Source organism: Rhamphochromis longiceps, linkage group LG15 (genome assembly GCF_057381845.1).
Source record: "Rhamphochromis longiceps isolate RC_006_pf linkage group LG15, R_longiceps_female_GT1.1, whole genome shotgun sequence".
NCBI lineage: Eukaryota > Metazoa > Chordata > Actinopteri > Cichliformes > Cichlidae > Rhamphochromis > Rhamphochromis longiceps.
The window spans coordinates 27,870,794-27,894,500 of NC_140571.1; the positions used below are offsets into that span (position 1 = coordinate 27,870,794).

Consider the following 23,707-nt stretch of genomic DNA (forward strand, 5'->3'; position numbering starts at 1 on the left):
ACATTACAACCACCTCTGTGATGGAGAGATATTTTGTTTCCAGCCATTAGTTTCATTAATTGGTCTTGAGTACTGGGGGGACTTATCAAAAGGGTTATTGGCAGTATTATGATCAACCTCACTCCAGATTTAAAAAAACATGAGACTTGTTACTTGGTTTTTTTTCTGTTTCTATCATTTACATAATCCTTAATAAGTCAAATTTGACCTTGACACAACAGGAAGCTTCAGTAACCAGATGGCATGTAGAAATTTGAAACAAACAAACAACACAACTTTTTACCTATAAATAAATGTCCTTTGATGTAATGACATTTACAGTTTTTACAACAAACAGAATGCTATCACACCAATCAGCAGCTGTAATTCATATCATACAAAATCAAAGTTCAAGGTTTTATTTTTCTGAGGTATAAAAATCACAAAAAGGTTCCTGATAACCTTATTGCTCAATGTGATTAAAACCCCACCGCCAAGATAAAACAACATGAAAGGAAATCAAATAAAACAGTTATTAGATGCACTAATTTTGATTTTACAAACACGATCAAACACGTGGTATTTTCTGTAAAGTGTTTCTTATCTTTGTTTGTTTTATGTTACGGTATCAAGATATACTGGTATTATGTTAACAAAGACCAGTTTACATTTTGAATATCAAAACGAATCCAAACTTTTTGTAATTGTTTGACAGCAGTCAGAACAAATGTGTCCTGTGATGTTGTGTGAAGGTTTGGGATCTGCTATGGATCAGTGCGGGGAACATGAGAGTCGAACCAAACTGCAGAGGTGAGATGACCAACCGCCCATGACACATCATCTTATCTCTAGTTAAGCACTCAAGTTAAATTATTATATATAATAGGAAGATCAAACACCACAAACGGGACTCGCCTGTACCCAGTTGTGTCTCCATGGAGAGCGATTGGTCCAAGGGCGAACATGTTAACTTCAAAGATGGACATCACCCTGCTGATCCAAGGTAAGAAGTCAAAGGAACTAAAACAGATTTGTTAGACAAAATGATTTCTTAACAATGTTGAAAGAAATATTGATTATTATTTATTTAATTATCTTAATATTTAGAAAAAAGTTTAGAAGAGCAAAAATTCAAAAGCGTTCAGAGTTTTCTTCATGTGATCACTGTTTCAGGTTATTAATGAGTTCTTATTCAGGATAAACGAGTCCTTGTGTTTGCAGGAGGAGCCTGCAGCAGAGACCACACTCGCCTGTATCCAGCAGCGTGTCCATGCAGAGTGAGTGGTCCAAGGGTCCACATGTCGACTTTAAACATGAACAGAGGTCTGACCTTGGGTAAGGACTGCAAACTGAAGGTGCAGCTTTTTACAGTTTCAGAGGGGCAGAAAATGGATGGATGGATGGCTGTTTTAGCACTGCATTTAGCAATACCATTTTCATCCACTTTATTTAACACGGTTTAAATTCTTTATAGCACGCTCCAACCATTTCATGGCTTTATGTTTTTTTAGCAGGAGGATTTACTTACTCATTCTAACTGTCATGTACTAAGACAAGTCACATAGGATGGTGTCTAACATAAATGCGTTCCTATATTTAAAGGAAGATCCTACAGCAGAGACCACACTCTTCTGTATTCAGCAGTGTGTCCATGAAGAGCGATCGGTCCAAGGGTCCACATGTCGACTTTAAACATGAACAGAGCCCTGATGATGCAAGGTAAGAGCGCAACAGGGTCGATTCAGGACTTATCTGAAACAGACATTACACATATTTTAGAATCAGGTTTTTATCAACATATAGATCAGGATGAATGTATTGATCAGTAAGAAGACTGAATAGGTTATGTTTTATTATTGCATTTGCAAATGCCAACTTGTTCCCACCACTTATAACATGTCCAGTCCCATTCGATTCTTTATACTTGCTGCAACTATCACAGCACTTTGTGTCTTTTGCCACTGGGTTCACCCAGTGTGCTTGCTAACTGAAATCTCTCCCCCTGTGATTGTAGGAAGGTCAGACAACAGCAGCGCTCTCCTGTATCTAGCAGTGTGTCCATGCAGAGCGAGCGGTCCAAGGGTCCACATGTTGACTTTAAACATGAACAGAAGTCTGACCAAGGGTAAGGACTCAAAGGTGCATGAGTTATCTGATACAGAGTACTGCACATATTTTAACTATCAATTTTATATCCTAATAAATCTATCAGACCATAAAGCGCCCCGGATTATAAGACGCACTGTCGATGAACAGGTCTGTTTTCATACATAATGCACACTGGATTATAAGACGCAATAAGGGAAACAAAACAGTCCAGTCAGAGTTGAGTAAGCCAGACTTTACTCAACTCATTCTTCTTGCTTTCTCCACTTCTGTACCCTTGATTCATTAATGTTGAATTCTCTCGCAGCTGCTCTATTCCCATGTTGTTGCAGTATATTAATGACTAACCTTGTATTGTGGATGGATTCTCTTAGTTGTTCTCCTCACTGAAGTTTGGTCCGTTTACACCGTCCTACGATGCGTTTGCATTTGCCCCTAACCATCGGGAATGCTCGCGTTAACTTTTATTGAGTAGAAAAAAGTTAGCATTCTTCCTTCAGCTTCACTGTTTAAGTTATGCTAACATAGCTGTGTCGCTAGCAATCACGTAGCACATCATTATATACTATACCGGCTAGTCCAACTTCAGTAACCCTACAAAAGTCACTGCTGTTTAGTTTTCTGTCTTCATTTCTGTCTGAAGTGATAGGAGAGCTGTGTGTTTAATTTTTTTTCAGAAATCTGTCAGTCAGAACATGCTATATCATGTTTAGGTGGAAACTAGCAAGCTAAGTTCCTGTTAACTTCTAACTCCGTTAAATTTAATAAATTCTGTTTTCATGGATGTCTGGATGTTAAACTTTATTGTTACACCTTTTAAAGCAGCAAATTTTGTTAAAGATGAAAGAATTTAGAGAGTTAGTTTTTAACTCTCAGTGATGGCGCAGTGTGCTTTTGACTTTGGAACCTGAAGCAGAGTTTGGACACAGATTACTGCGCAAGGCTCCTGACTACAGTAGCCGTAATGCTCCGATAATCGGAGCATCGACAAGCGGTGTGGCTTCGTAGCTTACCAAAGTTTCAAGGTCAGAAAGCACAACCAGAATTCATACATAAGGGGCACCAGATTATAAGGCACACTATTGATTTTTGAGAAAATTAAAGGATTTTAAGTGCGCCTTATAGTCCAAAAAATATGGAACAATACGGTATATTAAGTTTTAGCATTGCATTTTAAACATGCTGGTCTAATCAAGGATTTTAACATGGCTTATTATTTTTATTCATTTATGATTATCTCTAGCATGGTGCTTTGTATTATTCGTATTTTATCACTGTGGTTCACACCATGTGCTGGGTAACTGAAATATCCTCCTGTGATTGTAGGAAGATCAGACAATGGCAGCAGCACTCTTCTGTATCCAGCAGTGTGTCCATGCAGAGTGAGCGGTCCAAGGGTCCACATGTTGACTTTAAACATGAACAGAGGCCTGATGATCTGGGGTAGGAGCTGAAAGTGTGCAGATGTATCTGAGAAAGTACCTTAATTTTTTTTAAGATTGGTGCAGCCATTACAGCAGGAGGATTAATATACTTGTACTAACTAATACTAATCTAGTTCATAAAGCATGTTATCTAACTGAAATATCTTTCTGTTTGTATCAGCATTATCTTTCTATTAGTCTAAAATCGAACGCATCGCTAATAAAGAGCTATGATGTAGATTTTTATTCTCACAGCTCTTTAGCAAAAGTAAAACTGCTCTCAACAAAATACAGCCGGCTTTATGTGGGATACTTTTCACTATCTATCAGACAAACAGTGAGGGGGTGGAAGGTTGGAGGAGTTATTTACGTTTTTACTGGACTGCACAGTCCTGTAAAAGCTTTATTTTGAACCTGTTATCCTTAAGCAACTCACATGATAACTAAAATAAACATAAATATTTTATGTGTCTCTCTAGAGTTCAGCATGCCCAGCAGAATCAAAAAGACCTCGACTCCATCTTCACTGTGTGTAAATGTTCACCCACTGCACTTATCGTCATCAGTGATAGGTATTCTGGTTGGAACAACCTTCAGGCTACATGCATTAATATTTCTGTTCCAGAAACTCGAGAAGAGCATCATCAGTTTTGTGAAGGATGAGCTGAAAAAATTTCAGAGGATTCTGAGCCCAGATGACTCAGTCGGATTGGAGAGTGAGAGAGAGGATGTTGAAGATGTGGAGGAGAGGAGGAGCAGCAGAGAATCATTTCTGAAAATCACACTTTACTTCTTGAGAAGAATGAAAGAGAAGGAGCTGGCCGACCATCTCCAGAGCAGTACGAGTATTTCAGTAATGTCGATGTGATGTCACTTACCTACTGCCTCGTACAGGGCATAGGCTTTGAACCTGTGGTGGTGACAATTCTGACATTTATCTTGGTGGTAAAGTTATCTCATGATCCTCATCTGCTGGGAAGGTCACTTGTTTCTGCTGTTATGTCAGCATCTGTTATAACATGTCCGTCAATAATGTCGCTAAGGCAAGGAAAGCGCTCATTCTCCTTGAAATGTTTAACCATCCAACCTGGAGAGCAGCACTACCCTTTTCTTCTGTGGATGCCTTAGGAAGCCTTAGTTTCCCAAAATGGTAAATGATCTTTTCTGTTGCCAGTGGAAGAGCAAGGAAGGTGATTCTTGGTGACTCCATGGGTCCTGGGAGTCAACTGGGTGCCTTACAGGTCCAATATTCTACTACTTACCTCACTATATACATATTTTTCAAGTTTCTGCCCCAAAGTGACAGAGTGACAGCGCAAAGTCGCCAATACACGATCGACACTCTGGTTTTTTAGATGCCTCTTTTTGTATTAACTTCACTTTCAAATCCAGCCACATTCTCAGCACAGTATTGGTATTTAAGATGGGTGATGGTATGTTTTGTCAGGCATTTTTGCTGTAATAAACGCCTTCTCTAACACCTCCAGCTCGACTGTGTTAGTGATTTTTAGTTACAGGCCTTAAAGTCATTATGTCAGTCTCACCCCGTTGTTGGGGGAAACAGCCAGAACAGTTCCCTGAATTAAATGATGCTCACCACTCACTCAGAAACACAGCCTCACAGTTTAACTGTGGCCGTCCCTTTGGCTAGTTATGTATCTACGAAGTGAAGGTGGAATGAACTCCCATTTTGAGATCGTGTCTCAAAATGCAGGCTTGAATGGTGTTAAACACACTAGAACAATATGTGTGCTACAAGGACAAGCTGCCTTTCAACCTGGTGCACGTACTTGTTTAAACACATTGTGTTTACGGGATTTTCAGTAGCTGCATATTTCTTAAGCTACTTGGTGTTGAGCTTTTTGTGTTTGTGAGATTTAACAGGTTTTAATTTCTCTTTGTTTTTTATTCAGGAACTCATAATACTGTGTGTCAATATAAGCTGAAGTCTAGCCTAAAGACAAAATTCGAGTGTGTGTTTGAGGGGATCGCTAAAGCAGGAAACCCAACCCTTCTGAATCAGATCTACACAGAGCTCTACGTCACAGAGGGAGGGACTGCAGAGGCCAGTGATGAACATGAGATCAGACAGATTGAAACAGCATCCAGGAAACCAGACAGACCAGAAGCAACAATCAGACAAGAAGACATCTTTAAAGCCTCACCTGTTAAAGACAAGCCAATCAGAACAGTGCTGACAAAGGGAGTGGCTGGCATTGGGAAAACAGTCCTAACACAGAAGTTCACTCTGGACTGGGCTGAAGACAAAGCCAACCAGGACATCCAGTTCATGTTTCCATTCACTTTCAGAGAGCTGAATGTGCTGAAAGAGAAAAAGTTCACCTTGGTGGAACTTGTTCATCACTTCTTTACTGAAACCAAAGAAGCAGGAATCTGGAGCTTTGAAGACTTCCAGGTTGTGTTCATCTTTGATGGTCTGGATGAGTGTCGACTTCCTCTGGACTTCCACAAAACTAAAATCATCACTGACCCTAGAAAGTCCACCTCAGTGGATGTGCTACTGACAAATCTCATCAGGGGAAAGCTGCTTCCTTCTGCTCGCCTCTGGATAACCACAAGACCTGCAGCAGCCAATCAGATTCTTTCCCAGTGTGTTCACAGGGTGACAGAGGTAAGAGGGTTCACTGACCCACAGAAGGAGGAGTACTTCAGAAAGAGATTCAAAGAAAAGGAGCAGGCCAACAGGATTATCTCCCACATCAAGAAATCACGAAGCCTCCACATCATGTGCCACATCCCAGTCTTCTGCTGGATCACTGCTACAGTTCTGGAAGATGTGCTGAAAACCAGAGAGGGAGGACAGCTGCCCAAGACCCTGACTGAGATGTACATTCACTTCCTGGTGGTTCAGGCCAAAATGAAGAAGGTCAAGTATGACGAGGGAACTGAAACAGATCAGCACTGGAGTCCAGAGAGCAGGAAGATGATCGAGTGTCTGGGAAAACTGGCTTTTGATCAGCTGCAGAAAGGAAACCTGATCTTCTATGAATCAGACCTGACAGAGTGTGGCATTGACATCAGGGCAGCCTCAGTGTACTCAGGAGTGTTCACACAGATCTTTAAAGAGGAGAGAGGACTGTACCAGAACAAGGTGTTCTGCTTTATCCATCTGAGTGTTCAGGAGTTTCTGGCTGCTCTTCATGTCCATCTTATATTTAGCAACTCTGGGGTCAACATGCTGGAAGATCAAATTGCTTCTAAGAAGCCTAAGGTCTTTAAAAACAAATGTAGTCTAAAACTCCTTCATCAGATTGCTGTGGACAAGGCCTTACAGAGTCCAAATGGACACCTGGACTTGTTCCTCCGCTTCCTCCTTGGGCTATCACTGCTGAACAGTCAGAATCTCTTAAGAGGACTCCAGAAAACAGTAGGTTCAGAGTGCAATCAGAAAACAGCCAAGTATATAAAGAAAAAGATCAGCGAAAATGAGGCTACTGAGCAAAACATCAATCTGTTCCACTGTCTGAATGAACTGAATGATTGTTCTCTAGTGGAGGAGATTCAACAGTTCCTGAGTTCAGGAAGTCTCTCTACAGATAAATTGTCTTCTGCTCAGTGGTCAGCTCTGGTCTTCATCTTACTGTCATCAGATGAAGATCTGGACATATTTGACTTGAAGAAATACTCTGCTTCAGAAGAAGCTCTTCTAAGGCTACTCCCAGTGGTCAAAGCCTCCAACAGAGCTCTGTAAGTGGATGAATCAGAATCAGAATACTTTATTGATCCCTGGGGGAAATTATTTTTTTGTTACAGTGCTCCATTATAAACCAACATAAACCAACATTAAGACAAGACAGACAATACGCTAACTAAGAACTAACTAAGAATAGCATAGTACTATATATATATATATATATATATATATATATATATATATATATATATATATATATATATATATATACTCATTAATAAATTAATACTCATTAATAAATAGCTGGAAAAGAAACGTGTAGTTGTAGCAGTAACCAGTGTGTTAAGTTAAGTGGATGCATTGACATGATATATATAATATAATAATATAACTGAACACATTAAACATTTGTAATTACTATTTCCTGCTTAGGCTAGGTGGTTGTCACCTGTCAGGGGGAACCTGGAAAGATCTTTCCTCAATTCTCCAATTTTCTAGTCTGAAAGAGCTGGACCTGAGTAACAATGACCTGCAAGATTCAGGAATGCTGCAGCTATCTGTGGGACTGAAGAGTGCACACTGTAAACTGGAGATTCTCAGGTTAGGAATCCATTGCAAAGTATTACACTTCAAATTTGGCAACAGTAATGTTTAAATTGTCAAATTAATTTCTATTAAATAGAATTGGGACATAATTTCTTAATTAATTTAGGGTGGTGGCATTTTTGTGTTTTTGTATTAACATTTGCAGTGATCTAGATTTGTCCAACCAGAAAGCTAATTCAGTAACACCGAATATGAAGTGTGTTTAAAACACATCTCCAACCTTAACTCTAAAGGATGGCTGTGTGCAAACTGTCGTGGAGAAGCAGTGAAGCCCTGTCCACAGTTCTCTGCTCTGAGTCCTGTAGCCTGAGAGAGCTGGATCTGAGTAACAATGACTTGCAGGATTCTGGCGTAAGAGGGTTGTTAGCTGGACTGGAGAGCCCACACTGTAAACTTGAAACTCTTAGGTAAGAAATCAGATGTTTACTTCTCTTTTTCTAAAGACTGTGTCCTGCAGATTCTTTTGTATATCCCGACCAATGTCTTAAACTTACCTATAACACTGTTTTAAATACAATTTCTTTTAATAATTTCAGCCTCTCAGGTTGTCTAATCAGATATGACGGCTGTGCTTCTCTGGCTGCAGCTCTGAGATCTAACCCCTCCCATCTTAGAAAGCTAGACCTAAGTTACAATCATCCAGGAGATTCAGGAGTGGGACTGCTGTCCACTGGACTGAAAAATCCACTCTGGAGACTGGACATTCTGAAGTATGATTCATGAAGACACCGATGATTTTTGTAAAAAACTATAATAATTAAAAAAAAATACTTGCCATGGAGGCTCTTTGCCTTAAATACAAGCATGCATTTAAGCCATTGTGAAACTTGACAACATGTATTAAGTCTAATTTACACTATTTAGCCCTTCTCTACAATACTGTTATAGATTTAACACTGTCAGTGAAGCTGGGAAAAAAGTTAGCATTTTCAGTTTCAGTTTTGAGAGCATGTGTGGTTGATTGGTTGGTGGCTGCTAATAGTCCTACATTAGCTTATATTTTAGAGCATGTCTTCCACTTTTCATAATGAAAGACAACATATCAGTTAACTGGGTTGTTTTTTTCCCCAGGGTGGAAAACTGTGGAGAGCAAAGGTTAAAACCCGGTCTGAGAAAATGTAAGCATGTACTTTGTTAATAGGAATTTATGATATTTTGAAACCTTGTATTTGAATATTCTTTATGTCCTTTATTTTAAAGCTGTGTCTTCTTTCTTCTGGCAGACGCCTGTGAACTTACACTGGACAGAAACACAGCACACAGAAAGCTGAAACTTTCTGAAAACGACAGAAAAGTAATGCTGGTAGGAGAGAAGGAGCAGACTTATCCCAATCACCCAGACAGATTTGACCGTAGGGAGCAGCTCTTGTGCAGTAATCGTCTGACTGGTCGCTGTTACTGGGAGGTGGAGTGGAGAGGAGAAGTTGACATAGCCGTAAGTTACAGAGGAATAAAACGGAAAGGAAACAGTGAAGACTGCAAGTTTGGAATGAATGATCAGTCGTGGTGTCTGCGATGCTCTGATGGTGGCTTCTCCGTCTGCCATGATAACAAAATCAGATCAGTCCCTCCCTCTTCGGTCTCTAACAGAGTAGCAGTGTATGTGGATTATCCTGCTGGCAGTCTGTCCTTCTACAGAGTCTCCTCTGACAAAATGATCCAAATCCACACCTTCGAAACCACATTCACTGAACCTCTGTATGCTGGGTTCGGTTTTGTGTTTGGGTTGGGCGTTGAGTCTTTGATGCTGTCAATTGACTCCTCTGTGTCTCTGTGTTCAGTATAGGACAAATAATTGCATACATCAGTCTGCATCTGAGTAACATTCACAATGAAAATATGATATGGCATTTCAGAACAAGTTCTAGCAAGATTTCTGGATAAGCAAACAACATATTACATTTCCTTTCTGCTTTAATATACAGTAAGAGATGTGATCTGAAAGTTTTTATATATTGCTAGTTTGGCTCTGAGGATTACTGCTCTTTTTGGCCAACCGCCTTCTAGAATGCAGTAAAACATACTACATGGATTATCAAACTTTAATGGCAGTTTTTCAACTCCTAACTTAAAGTATAGAATATGGCAACTGATTCTAAAGAACATAATAATCTGCTTCCATACATCCATTGTTTGTCCTACTAGGATTAGAATAAGATTGCATTTTTGCCATGTTTTCAGTACTAGAAAATATTATCTTTCAAATGAAGTCTCTTAAATGCATTTATAGTTCTTCCTTTAGCAGATCTTATTAGGGTGTAGGTCAAGATTACATAAAAAAGGGTAGATGTGAACCAAACCCTTCCCCTACCCTTAAATCCTAAAACCAGTCAATGGCAACTGCATACATGTAAAGACAATGCATTTCCTTACGTTCATCAAGTTCATTTTCTTAGTAGTCCTTACCCTTGAAAATATTTCTTCTTCTGTCAAAGGTTATTATCCATTTAAACTTGGCTAAAAGTTTTAAAATGAACACAGGTTGCATTTGAAAGTGCGTACCACTTCAGGACAAAAAAGAAAAAAGAAAGCTTCCCCATATTTTCACTGTTCTGTTCTTCAGTCACCAACATCATTTTCATTTTCTGCAATATTTTTACTCTGAATTTTTTTAAAAGAAAGTTTTTATTATTTCTGCTTTAATTTGCCAAGATGTGAAACACGGCAACATGTACAATAAATGACCGTATAACCTGACTTGTGAGATGTCATGTATTAATGTTTTTCACTGATCACCGATCAGCAGTGATCAGTGAGATGCTTGACTACAAGATAAACAGCCACAAGGAGCAGTACCTTCCATGGCGAAGGAGACTAGAGGCCAAGGTCAAAGTAGCATGGAAGGAAGTTAGCCAATGATCGGAGCTGCAGGAAGGGGCAATCAAAAAGGTGCCTAAGAAGTAGAGCAAGCTCTTATATATATTATATTCCTTCAGCTTGAAGGATAGACCACCAGCAGCGATGAGAGTTTTTTTTTTAAATTACATACACTATCAGTCAAAAGTTTTAGAATACCCCAATTTTTCCAGTTATTTATTGCAAGTCAAGTTGTTCACGTCCAATGAATAGTTCAAATGGTACAAAGGTAAGTGGTGAACTGCCAGAGGGTAGAAAAAGGTTACCCAAAAGTGAAAAATTATTTACATTTCAGAACTAAACAAAAAGGCCTTTTTCAGAGAACACAACATGGGTTAACAATTTAAAGCTGCTCTGCAGCAATGGAAGTTGATCAAGACTTGAAAGCTGGAGCTACTAAATCCTACAGGTGTTCCAACTTTTCTGGATTACATACCACCCCCTCTGTCTGCATAAAAGCAGTGCTGGAACACACTGTGGTGCCATACCCTTGTGAGCATCAGTTGAACAGTATTGTACTGCAGAAAGTAGTGTGTTGCTACAAAAATGGGGAGGAAAAAGCAATTAACAATGGAAGACAGACAGGCCATCATAGCACTTAAAAATAGCTCTATAAAATAGGTGTAGGTCTCTCCTACAGAGAAATTGCAAAGAAAGTCCAGGTGTCAGTGAGTACAGTTTCCTTCACCATCAAAAGGCACTCAGAAACTGGGGCAAACTCTGACAGGAAGAGGTCTGGCATACCCAAAACCACAACTGAATCACAGGACAAGTTACTGAAAGTTAACAGCTTGCGTGATAGGCGGCTCGCAGGACAACAGCTTCAAGCACAGTTTAATAGTGGTCATAGTAAGCAACTCTCAGTTTCAACTGTTAAGAGAAGACTTCGAGCTGCAGGTTTGACAGGAAAGCCATTGCTAAAACATCAGAATAAGACAAAGAGGCCTGCCTGGGCCGTGAAACACCACCACTGGACTACTGGAGACTGGAAGAAGGTATCATGGACTGATGAATCCAAATTTGAAATCTTTGGTTCATGCAGGATCTTTGCACGCCATCGAGTAGGTTTGTTGGATCAACAGTCAAACATAGAGAAGGATGTGTGATGGTCTGGGGCTGTTTTGCTGTATCCAGGGCCTGAACCAAAATAGCTACTCCAGCATTCTGTAGTGCCATGCAATACCCTCTTGTATGCATCTAGTTGGTCAGGGTTTCAAGATTATGACCCAAAACATAAGTCCAAGCTATGCCAGGATACCCCAGGAAAAAAAGAGCAAGATGGTAACCTTGAAAACATGGAGTGGCCAGCACAGTCTCCAGACTTAAACCCCATCAAGCTGGTTTGGGATGAACTGGACAGAAGAGTGAAAGCAAAGCAACCTACAAGTGCCACTGTCTGTCGACATTACAGGAATCCAGGCCTATACAATAAAGGGTGCCAACTGCGCGGAAAGCAGACACAGTTCAGGAGCCATTGGTGGCAACGAAGCAGTTCTGAAGGCCGACTGCGGAGGCAGCGGCAGTGATGAGACAGTCCAGGGTGCTGGCCGTGAGTAAAGCAGCGGCAGGTGAAGTCCAGATGCCCACCGCTTGGGAAACGGGGGTGGCAACATAGTTAAGGAGGCTGCGAATGACAGCAAAGATGCTCAGCCAATGGCCTGGAAAGTGGCCGTCAACAGTGTAGTGCTGGACGTGGACGAGCAGGCCGTGCAGGCCGTGGATGAGCAGGACCAGAAGGCACAAGACCAGATGGCGGCGTAGCAGCCATAGGCGGTTGGATGGCTGGCATCATGGCTGTTGCAGATGGTGGATCTGATGGTTGAGTAGTTGGTGGAGCTGATGGCTGGACAGACTCTCCAGAGTCCTCAGCAGAGGCAAACGACAGCTGGGCAGACTCCCCAGAGTCAGCTGGGTAGACACTGCAGAGAGTCGCCAGCAGATGGCGTCAAAACATTGGACAGCTGGATGAACTCTTCAGAGCCGCCAGCGGGCACAGATGGCTGGCGCGGCTCTCCAGAGGCCCCAGCTGGAACAGATGCAGGACCAGCAGGTGCAGACTTCTGGCTGACCAGACAGCTGAGCAGGTGTCTGAGCAGATGACTGGGCTAATAACTGACCTAGCGACTGAACTAGTGACAGAAGTAGAGGGTGTAATGGTGGATGAAGTGGTGGATTAGCAGGCGGCTTTACTTGTTCTCCTAAGAAAACAAAGGAAACGGCCGGAATGGGTGCAGGCACCTGCTGGACACCAGCTGCTCCCACCCGAGGAGCAGGTACTGGTGCAGAGGTGGGCTGTTTCCTGGTTGGCCTCACCCTGGGGACCTGTATGGGTGCCGGGGCAAACTGGGCACCAGTCACTGCCACCCGAGGGGTGGTTATGGGTGCAGGAGGTAACTGGTTAATGGCCACCCTCACCCTGGGAGCCGGAACAGGCACTGGCAATGGCTGCGCAGCTGCTGTCCCCAGCTGGTACAGGTGTAGAGACTAGCAGAGCCTCAGCTGGCCTGGAAACCGGAGCAGGAACCAACCGGGCCCTGGGCCCCCTCACTCGAGAAACTGATACAAGTGCAGGGGATGTCTGGACCGCAGTCACCCTGAGAACAGGGGGCACAGAGAGGCAGAGGAACAGTCTCTGAAAAAACAGTGTCAGCAAAAATAGATTTAAGCCCTTTGCCACCTTGACGAACAGTTTTTACAGTCTTTGTGGTTGGGTGGACAAAATATGACTTGACAGAACCTGACTTGACAGAACCTGAAGTTCTGAAGAGGAACAGTGCTGAAGAGGAACAACCCTAGGTTTCTGTTTAGCCCTGTTATATGTCTGTTATATGAAGCACTATGGTCTTGGAGGAATGTTGTCTTCACTGTGTATTGTACCACTACAGTACACAATCTATTTTTTCAACAGATTACAGATATAGGTTACCAAGTACTTCTGATTTGAGGGTCTCTTTTTCAGAGGAGCTATAGTATCTGGAGTCGTGCTGTGTGCAGATCAACAATGAATCACATATCGATTGTGGGAGAGAGTGCAGCGTGCAGCGTTTAAAGCGTGGAAGTACTGACCTTACTTTGAGTTTGATTCCATAAAAAGTGACAAAAACATTAGCGTCCATTGTGCGTGGGAAGAAAACTTCTTTTTACAGCGAAAAAAACCCCTAAACTTCCAAGCAAGCACCGAGTGCGCAACGACGTAATGGGAAACTCACAGAGAAAGTCGCGGATTCTTCAACTGACCGCGGCACACCTGCACCAGGGTAAACCTCCGCCTACCCCACTCCTGCTTTACAGGTGAAAATAGAGCAACAGGACCGCTGAGTCTTTGACTTTATTTATTTTCTGCTGTGTTTTACTTGCATCTATTTGAAAGAGTGAGTGTAAACACAAAAAATATTTTATTTTATGTGCTGGAATGTGTAGAAAATAGGTTTAAATGTTAAACTAATTTATTCAAGTCAGAGAATGTTGCATATAATTAAATTTTTGCTTGATGCATAAAGTTAAAAGATTAAAACTAATAAAACAAGTTAAAAAAATAGACTTTTCCATTTGATTACATTTTGTATGATAGATTATGTAGAAAAAGTAGAATTGGGCTGAAAGATCTATCGCTTTATCACCTCTTCAGGTTGTAAATCGTGTTTTTAAAAAGTAACTAAGTAACTAAGTAATTAATTACTTTTGAAAATAAGTAATCAGTAAAGTAACGGGATTACTTTTTTGGGGAAGTAATCAGTAATTAGTTACTGATTACTTTTTTCAAGTAACTTGACCAACACTGTTTGAGATTGATCACCGTTGTGGAAGTTCACCACCAGTCCTTTGGTTTCCCCAGCACCGATCTGGAGGCACTTCCACAAACTCCTGGGTCAGCTCTCTTTACTTTATCAGCTCCAGTGTGATTGGAGAACTGCTGCAGTGTGTTTTGCTCATGATTTTGTAGGTAGGAATTTGTCTTTATAGGTTTCTGTTCACCTGTAGTTGTGTGTTTGTGTCGGCCAAACTGACTGCACTGGTCAAACTGTGTCTGTTTCAGGTGAGTTAACAAAGCTGTAGATATGCAGGTAAATGAGTGACAGTGTGAGCAAACAGCTGCTGTCTGGCCGAGCAAACGCTGAACTTTGTGCTGCAGGGCAGCGGCTGCGCAAGTAGGTTGGCAGACAGCGGCTGCATCAAGTTTTGTGTTCTTGTCTTAGTGGAAAGTCAAGGAAAGGTCAGTATGGCGGAGAGGAGGATGGCAAGAAAGGCGTGTGCAGAGCCCGACTTCCTGCAGTTCAACGATCTGGGCTGTGAGACGGTCGGAGGGAAGGTGAGTCACCACGAGTATGTTCACGCTGCTGCTGTGGGCAGGTTCACTCACTCCACTCATTACAACTGTTTGAAACCACAGCCTGATATGAAAACAATGTAAAGTCAGTAATATAATATACGAAAGCGAAAGACACAATGAAAACACATGAATTATATTGCAGTTTGTAATCTTTCATTATAGTATGTAATTTATAGTAAATTAATAAATTGTGAATAAAATCAGGGCTCCTAACATTTGTTCAGTATAATATGACAACAGACATAGAAGAAGACACAAAAAGAGTTTTAATGGCCTTAAAACACAAAAATACATAAAATGATCACAAACAGGTCTAATGCATTTTTTAAAATAATTTTTACGTACATTGACTTTAACTCAGTTAACCGTCTAAATATTTTCTCTCCTGCTGCTCAGGAAAGAGGCCAGCTAGCTGTTCACTCAGTTTCTGTTAGCGTAATGTTTAATCACCGCTTTAACTCTGTTCAGTTCTCTGTGTTATCACATTGAAGCTGTTTGTGTTAGCAAAACAATTTTTTTCTTTCAGGTAATTTTTGCCACAGACGAATGGTTTGCCCCAGCGAAAAACCTGCTGAAGGTAAAATAACTCCACTCATCAGCATCAGTGACATTCACGTTAAAGGAGCAGTCCACTGTTTCTTCCCCTGCCTGAAGCTCTGAGCCCAGTGATTCATATTTCACATCATTAAAAACACCTCACACCCAGCTTTATTTAAAAGAGTTGAATATTTGTTTAACAGCTTATGCCTGTTCTTTCCAGTCTAAAATGTTTAGAAAACAGTTTCTAAGGCACTATTTTTAGCAGTGGAAGAATCCACATTAGGATGGAGGACAGCATATTCACACAGTGATGAACTGGACATAGCAGCAGGTGTATGGCACGATTCTTTCTAATGATAAAGTTCTTTATGCAGGTGACTCAAAATGAGCTGGATAATTATAAGACATTAACAGAGTTATCTTTAAATATTTTTTAAAGCTTTTAAAGGCATTCAGAGGTGGCAAAAGTACACACATTCTGTACTAAAGTAGAAGTACAGATACTATTGTTAAAAATACTGCAGTAAAAGTACTGATTCAGCCTCTTTACCCAAGTAAAATTAAAAAGTACTGGCTCTGAAATACACTCAAAGTAAGAAAGTAAAAGCAGCTCTTTGAAGGACGTTTCTATTTTTGTGCAAAGCTAACTGAACTGTGCTATATTAATATAATAATAAAATAATATCAGTAGATGGAAAAACAGACTTTACTCTAACCTTTAATCCTAATTGAATTAAATCATGAATCAGAAGGAAAAGAAAAATATATTTCTATTTTCTGTTTCCTTCATTGTAGAGGGTGACTTTACCTCTACCTCTAAACAGGAAAATTTGTACAGTCAGGGGTTAAAGTGGAGGTGGCGTGGAAGTGGCCAGGGGAGGAGCGGTGGGGGGATCTCAGTGTGGGGAAAATCATCATATCTCTCAATAATTTCTATTGAAAGCTTCACCAGATTTTCTTAGTGTACGGGCTGTGATCAGCTGGCCTGCTGCTCTTTGTGGATGTATACATGTGGATTCAACCTGATGTGAGCAAATGTTTCCTGAGTTGTCCTGCCTGATTTAATCTCTACACTGACAGTACACTGTTTATGCTGTCTTTATATTATACACTATACAACCATCATCAGCTAAAATACACACAAAATAACATGTTAACATGTAAGCAGTTAATATAGTTGTTTGCAATAGCCTGAGATAAACAGGCACACTAAATTTCATCCCTTGTAATATTATATTTCATCTTAAGCCCAGGTTTGCTCTGTGAGGGGGATACTTCATCTGTTACCATGTAAACCTATACACACCACCTGCCCAGTGGTCTCACGGTTCCGTGTTACAATAACAAGGCTTGGCAGGATGAAAGCAGACATATCTAACTTATCCAGGACCCAGTAAAACTGGGGCACGCAAACTATATAACATCTCTTGTAAGACAAACGCAAAATATAACCACGCTCAACATGTAGATACTACACAACATAGTCAAAGAAAAACGTGGTCTTACATCTCAAAAAAGAAACAGCAGCTTGCCGCCAAAAACAATGTTTTTAAGTTAAATTTGAAGTCTTGCCGTGAAACCTTGTTGTTCTTCGCGGTTTTATTACAACTGTTTTTGCATTACTGCCACCTTGTGAATATACGAAGTATATTGATCCTAATTAACTTAAATGTTATGCCATCAAGTAACACGTTAGTATTCTGTACAGACAATAATAGACAAAATTACGTAGACTTGATTAAAAAAACATATTTTAACTTAACAAAAACATATATTTTAAGTAAAATGAAAATAAATAATTAATATACACTGAACAATCCACCTCATTCATTTTTTGAGTGTACAGAGAGAGCCGCCACAGTTCATCACATCTGCCTTCACCGAGTTTGGAAAGTGGATGGACGGATGGGAGACGAGGAGGAAGAGAACACCTGGTTAGTACCCTGAATTTTCACAAGCGGACCCGTTTTCTGACGCGGTGCTTTCTTTTACTCTCTTCTGGGTTTTCTGAGCCTAAGCTCCAACATTTCTTACACTTGGGTTTTGTTTTTGTTTTTTTTACTTTTAACATTTTGTTTATTTTAGTTTTCTTAGTTTGATCTGTGATTGTGTTAGAGTTTAACTGTTCCCTCTGTATTTCCCGTCTCATCTTCCTCAATCATTTCCCCCTGTTATTTGTGTCTGTGTTTCATCCATCCATTCTTTTCCTTTTTTCCTTTTTTACTGAGAAGTGAACCAATCATCATTGTGTTTGCTTGTTGCTTGGTTGAAGGTCACGACTGGTGCATTATCCAGCTGGGAGTCCCAGGTTTGATCCATGGCTTTGATGTCGACACGTCCTTCTTCACAGGAAACCACTCACCCTACATCTCCATCCAGGCCGGCTGTCTGGGTATGTCATCATCGTCATCATCATCGCATTGCCCAATAACGTACTTTAAACTTTTCCATATCTAAATAGCTTCAATGAAACACTTCCTGTTGTTCTCCCAGACCAGGAGTCTCCTTTCACCCTGGAAGGAGACCGAACTGGCATGGCTGCCTCCGATAGTCAGATGGCAGCTGTTGCCAAGGTAACAGTGACCTTCATGTGATTCAATTCAATTCAATTCAATTTTATTTATATAGCGCCAAATCACAACAAAAGTCGCCTCAAGGCGCTTCATGTGATCACCGACACTGTAGTCAGCCCCAGCTGAACAAATATTTAAAACAAGAGTGATGTGCTGAATTGACAGCTATGGTCGGTTTATCTGCAGCCATGTGAAAAGCGGAGAGCTCCTAATCGTCAATCAGTCATTAATTCATCGTCAGGATACCATAAAGACCTGAGTAGAATGTCTTTTTCACATGACTATATGTATGGCTCAGGGGCGATTCTAGGATCAGAGCTTTGGGGGTGCTGAGCACCTAGAGAGCTGCCCAGCCAGGCAAGATAGACTTTACTCGTCACGATGAGACGTCTTCCCCGTGTCTGTCAGTCCCTGCATCCTTAAATGTCTCCAGTTGTCCCAAGTTCTCTATGACTGTCTCCTTGGTGCATTTAAACCCCTGTTCCTCCCTGTCCTCATCGTCTGTTGTCTTCGTCTCCGTTATCAGTCATCATAATTTTACCATCTCTGAGTAAGTCTGCAAATTTCTTTATTAAATCATAAGATTCTTAAATTCATCAAGTCTCCCTGTGCCTGGGTCCTCGTCACAAAACATGACATCACTGTTTTGTACATTTTAACACAATTGAATCCCCATTTTTGAGAAAGAAAAGCAAAACACTATTTTAAAAGTCAGTAACAAAATCATCAAATCAGATAAAGGTTATTTAAATGCTGCAAACGAAGAATAGATTGGAATAAAAAAAAAACATATCCTAACCTTAATTACTGGGGGAAAATGATGAATGATGATCATAGTGAGTAAGATGTAAACAGAGTGCATTTTTTGGACAGAGATTCACTTTTAATGTGTATGTATAATATAATACAGATACATAAAAATACACTCCAAAAATAGAGTCCTTGAAATGTACAAATGTACAAAATATTGATAAATAAAATTATAAAAATGGAGGCAACTTTGCCTATGGTACAATGTATTCAATGTATGAAAAGATCTTTACTGCAGGCTCTGCAGATTTTTTGTTTTATTTTAACCTATGTCGCCTCACCTTGAGGTTGGCAAATCTGTCTATCACTTTTTGTCATTAACTCTCTCAAGCAGTTTAACAGTTTCTGTTTTGCCTGTCACTGTTCCCTGTCTGTTTTCTTATCTGGTTCTTCCTGACCTTGTACTTTCTTCTCACGTTCCCCTCTTTCTTCTCTCCCTCTTTGGACTGACAATCATACACAAATAGATTGTATTAATTAGATGTAAAAAATTACATTAATATTAAAAAACAAATACTATTAAGACCACTAATAAAAAAAAAGTCCTCTCTCAGTGTACTTTCAACCAAAAGGCAAATAACCAAACCACATGAACATCTAATAAAAGATATAAATATTGAAACACTGATCCAACATTATTCTTGATTGACGGATCTTTTGATCTTACACTTTTACCTGAATGTTGCTCCTGGGTTTAATCTTGGCACATGCACATATGACAAAATAACCAACTTCTCCATTTCAAACAGGACAGTGGCAACAACAGTAGACTACAGATAATTTTAAGTTTTAGATTTTAAATAGGCTATATAAATTTCAATGGGAGCAACAGGACAGTCAAATGCCGCTGATTTTACTACAGAGCAGGACGGATTGTAGGGTAGCAAACATCGTTGGAAAACACATTTCCAACACTGCAGGCTACCTGGTGTAATGTTTTTCAGCTAAAAAGAAACATGGTCTGACTCCTACCTAACTATATAAAGAGTAACTGAAGGTTAAATGCAGCTAATATGTCCTGTTTTAAGCCAGGCACTTACACCTCCGCTCCGCTGTGTCTCAGCCACCATCAGGGCGCTAGAGGGGAGAGCTGGAACAAACCATTTGGGGGGTGTTATCTATACTTTTGTTGTTAAAATGTTATGTCTCAAACAAGTACTGAATGCTTTTTATATTTTTAGTAGTGTGTCACACAAACAGTAAATAATCTTTGGGGGTGCTTTGATTCATTGATTCAAAAATGGGCTAAAATCGCCCCTGGTGTGGCTGCTGATTAGGTGAACACCTGTGCCATGTGGGCGTGTCTGACCTGGACGTTCACTGAATGATGTCATTTACTATGTTTGATTGACAGCTGGGATCAGAGGTGTGGCCAGAGCTGGTTAGTGTGTCGCAGCTGCAGCCTGGATACTCGGACTGCTGCCATAACTACTTCAAAGTCAGCTTCAGCAGGAGAGTGACACACCTGCGCCTCAACATGTACCCAGGTACACACACACACACACACACACACACACACACACACACATATGCTCTGTGCAACTTTATATGCATCTACAATATACTGTGTTTCAGATGGAGGCATAGCCAGACTGCGGGTGTACGGTGTTGGGCTGAGGGACTGGTCATCTGTCTCCACTAATCAGGATGTTGACCTAGTGGCTCTGACCAATGGAGGAGTCTGCCTCGGCTACAGTGACGCCCACTTTGGGCATCCACGCAATATGATTGGTTAACATCAGATAGTACAATAATCTGTATTTCAATATAATATATATATTGATAATATTGGGTTGAATGTCTCTGTTGTGAGTGAGCTGGGAGCTCTGGTCAAACTGGTGTGCTGTGTTTGCAGGACTTGGTCGAGCTGCCAACATGGCCGATGGATGGGAAACGGCCCGCAGACTGGACCGACCCAAAAAACTGCAGGTGTGCACGCTGACAACACTAATGTCACATCTCCGGCTCTATACGTTAAAGCAGCTGTACATGATTCACAGCCAGCTTTATTCTGATTGGCTGGCCCAAAGGATTTTTGACAGCACGTTTCTCCGACATCATAAAGATCCAAGAGCAGAAAAAACTGTGAAACCACTGAACTGGAGGAACATGAGAGGAAATAAGGAAAAGTCTTTAAAGTTTCTAACCTTTACACATTTATAAAGGTTAAATCCCACAGAAGTAAAAGTGGTGCACTCTCCTGACACCTTTATAAAAACTCTTCACATAGCAAAAAAGACAAAATGTCCTCCAGCAGTGTCTACACAGTGAAAAACATCAATTTCTGATTGACTTCATTTACTACCAACAGTTTCCTTGCTTGTCAGAGAGTCCTCTCTCTCTCTAAAATGTTTCATTTCATTAGAAAGGTTTCCACTTTCTTTTCAAGCTGTCCTCAGTGTCACAATTCATTGTACTATAATGATATAATATTATTAACTTCTTGTTTCTCCAACCGTGAACATAAATATTATTACATTATAGATGTGGGTTAAATGCTTCCCTGCTGCAAATCTTGCAGGCAGACCAGCGTGGGATCCTGCAGGTTCCCGGCTGGGAGTGGGCGGTGTTTCGTCTCGGTCATCCCGGACTGATCAGCAGCGTTGAGGTCGACACCAACCACTTCAAAGGTGGAGACACGTCAGTGCTGCTTTTCTTTCCTTTAAAAACAAACTTAGCTCTTCAGCCTGACACTTTCCTCTCCAGGAAACTTCCCAGACTCATGCAGGATCGAGGCATGCACTTTGACCCCTGAGGAGAAGGCTCAGTGTATCGGCAGTAGGTGGAATTCTGGGAAATGGAGGGTCCTTCTCCCTCCTCAGAAGGTAACCTTTGTCACCTGTTAAATCATTTTCACCCTCTCATCCTCTTCCTCACCGCCTCCTACCTCTCTGCAGCTCCGCCCTCATCACATTCATCACTACGGCAAGATGGAGCTGAAACTGAGCCATCCTGTCACCCACGTCCGACTTATCATCGCTCCGGACGGAGGAATCAGCCGCCTCCGTCTGTGGGGTCGACCCATACCATTCACTGCAACTCTGGCCAGTAAGAAGTGGACAGTGTACAAACTGTGACACCCAGATGACCTCAGACCTTCAGGGCTTTTAAAAAATTAAGCTGCTATTGATCTGCTGGTTATTGATTTCCTTTTGTCTGGTCCTCTGTCATTAGTTCTCATCCATCCATCTTAGTTTTCTCTCCCTCAGGCTCAAGGTCAACTTTAATCATCTTCCACCTTCCAGCCAACACCCTGACCCCCACCTCCAATGATTCTCCAGGACATTTGTCCTTTGAATGAGTCTGAAATGTCCAATTATGATTGCGCCTCCTTCTTTCCCCGTCTGTTTGAGATTTAAAGACATTAACTGGAAACATCTGGGCCTGACACACAGCTCCAGCTGTGGTATGCTCCTACACACAGTGCTCACGAGCGGCAGCAGAACGGCACCGTCAGGAAGGGTCAGGGGTTGGGAGTTAGCTGCCTCATCAATAGCTGTGCTCAGTTGTTCTTACTCCCGCAGTTAATTATAGTAGCCCCTCCTCCACCTTCGTGTTGGCTCACGAAGCTGCTGTGAATGGTGGAGGTGGTGTAGCTCAGACACATGTGTTCACACTGGATTCACGTCACATGTAGAACCCTCACTCTGATATTTCTGGATTTTCAGTCTCTGGTTTCGGTTTCTTTTCCATGTTTTAGTTAGATCATCTCCGCTGGCTTCAGTGATTCCACGATCATTTAAAGCACATACATTTAAAAACACCTGACACGCTTCGGATGTGAAAGAATGAATGGGTTTGTTTACTTCTGTAAAATAAAGCTGTGACAGCCAAAGTTTGATTTCACTCTAAACATGAAAACAACATAAAGTCACTAATAAATGAACAGGTTTAAATTTATTTACAACCTGCCCTCTAATCAAAAACACCGCCTCCTCCACCTCTCTGTAAAACCTCTGACTGTTTTTCATTATTAGGGGCGTGGCCTCTGTGACTGACACGTGGATGGTGACACAGGCAGCTGTAGCTACTATCTGTCTGCTAGCTTCAGCTGAACTGGACCTCTGGACCCTGTCTGTGCTATTGGCCTTTTGAGCATTTTAATGACATCATGTGACCAATAACGGGGCTGCTGTGATGTTACTGTAGTAACAGAAGGCTGATCTCCAGTTTTCACTTCTCTACTGAGTACTTCCATGTTATACCCAGGGACCATGAACCTGACTAATGGATATACAGTACTATGCAAAAGTGTTGAGCGGGAAATAGGTGCAGTGGTTTATTGAAACATGCTAACATCATGTAAATACAGCACATGAGGCAAAAACAAAGTTTGTACAAATCTTCATTCTTCAACACAGTCTGGTGTTCAGATTTTCAGTGAGCAGGATGCTCTGAGCACTTGCAGAAGAGCATCCTGCTCTGGAGTGAACGGCTGGGAGAAGAAGAATTTAATTTTATTGATATAATGCCTAGACGGTTTAAATTGTAAGGTGAAGACCCACAACAATAAAAAGAAGAAGTTTTGAGGAGTTGTTTTTTTTTTTATTTTTTATGAGCACATATATTTTTTTTTACAAAAACAAGGAACATGATTCAACAGAGGCAGTGACCCCTGACCCTAACAGACTACTGCAGTAAAAATCACATCCATCCCAAAATGTCCATTTTCCTATTTTATTTCATTCTCTGTGCACACACACACACACACACACACACACACACACACACACACACACACACACACACACACACACACACACACACACACACACACACTCTGCTGGTCACTGCTTCTTCGAAGCGCACAAATAAAGAAAGTGATAAA

The 23,707-nt window shown here is 41.0% G+C and overlaps 2 protein-coding genes across 2 annotated transcripts; both read left to right on the forward strand.

The window, feature by feature from the left end:
- Nucleotides 1–194: 194 nt before the first annotated feature.
- Nucleotides 195–10,453, forward strand: LOC146652838 (NACHT, LRR and PYD domains-containing protein 3-like). Its single transcript, XM_085381497.1, has 14 exons — nucleotides 195–789; nucleotides 866–982; nucleotides 1,201–1,314; nucleotides 1,582–1,698; nucleotides 1,994–2,104; nucleotides 3,412–3,528; nucleotides 3,989–4,037; nucleotides 4,135–4,348; nucleotides 5,423–7,217; nucleotides 7,597–7,764; nucleotides 8,004–8,177; nucleotides 8,307–8,480; nucleotides 8,842–8,888; nucleotides 8,994–10,453. Exons 1-14 carry the CDS (start codon nucleotides 707–709, stop codon nucleotides 9,554–9,556), a joined length of 3,843 nt encoding a protein of 1,280 aa, XP_085237623.1. The 5' UTR covers nucleotides 195–706; the 3' UTR covers nucleotides 9,557–10,453.
- Nucleotides 10,454–14,763: 4,310 nt separating this feature from the next.
- allc (allantoicase) lies at nucleotides 14,764–23,400 on the forward strand. Its single transcript, XM_085383057.1, has 11 exons — nucleotides 14,764–14,935; nucleotides 15,483–15,533; nucleotides 17,343–17,430; nucleotides 17,769–17,888; nucleotides 17,990–18,069; nucleotides 20,234–20,366; nucleotides 20,455–20,610; nucleotides 20,735–20,808; nucleotides 21,401–21,509; nucleotides 21,586–21,704; nucleotides 21,777–23,400. Exons 1-11 carry the CDS (start codon nucleotides 14,846–14,848, stop codon nucleotides 21,954–21,956), a joined length of 1,200 nt encoding a protein of 399 aa, XP_085239183.1. The 5' UTR covers nucleotides 14,764–14,845; the 3' UTR covers nucleotides 21,957–23,400.
- Nucleotides 23,401–23,707: the final 307 nt, after the last annotated feature.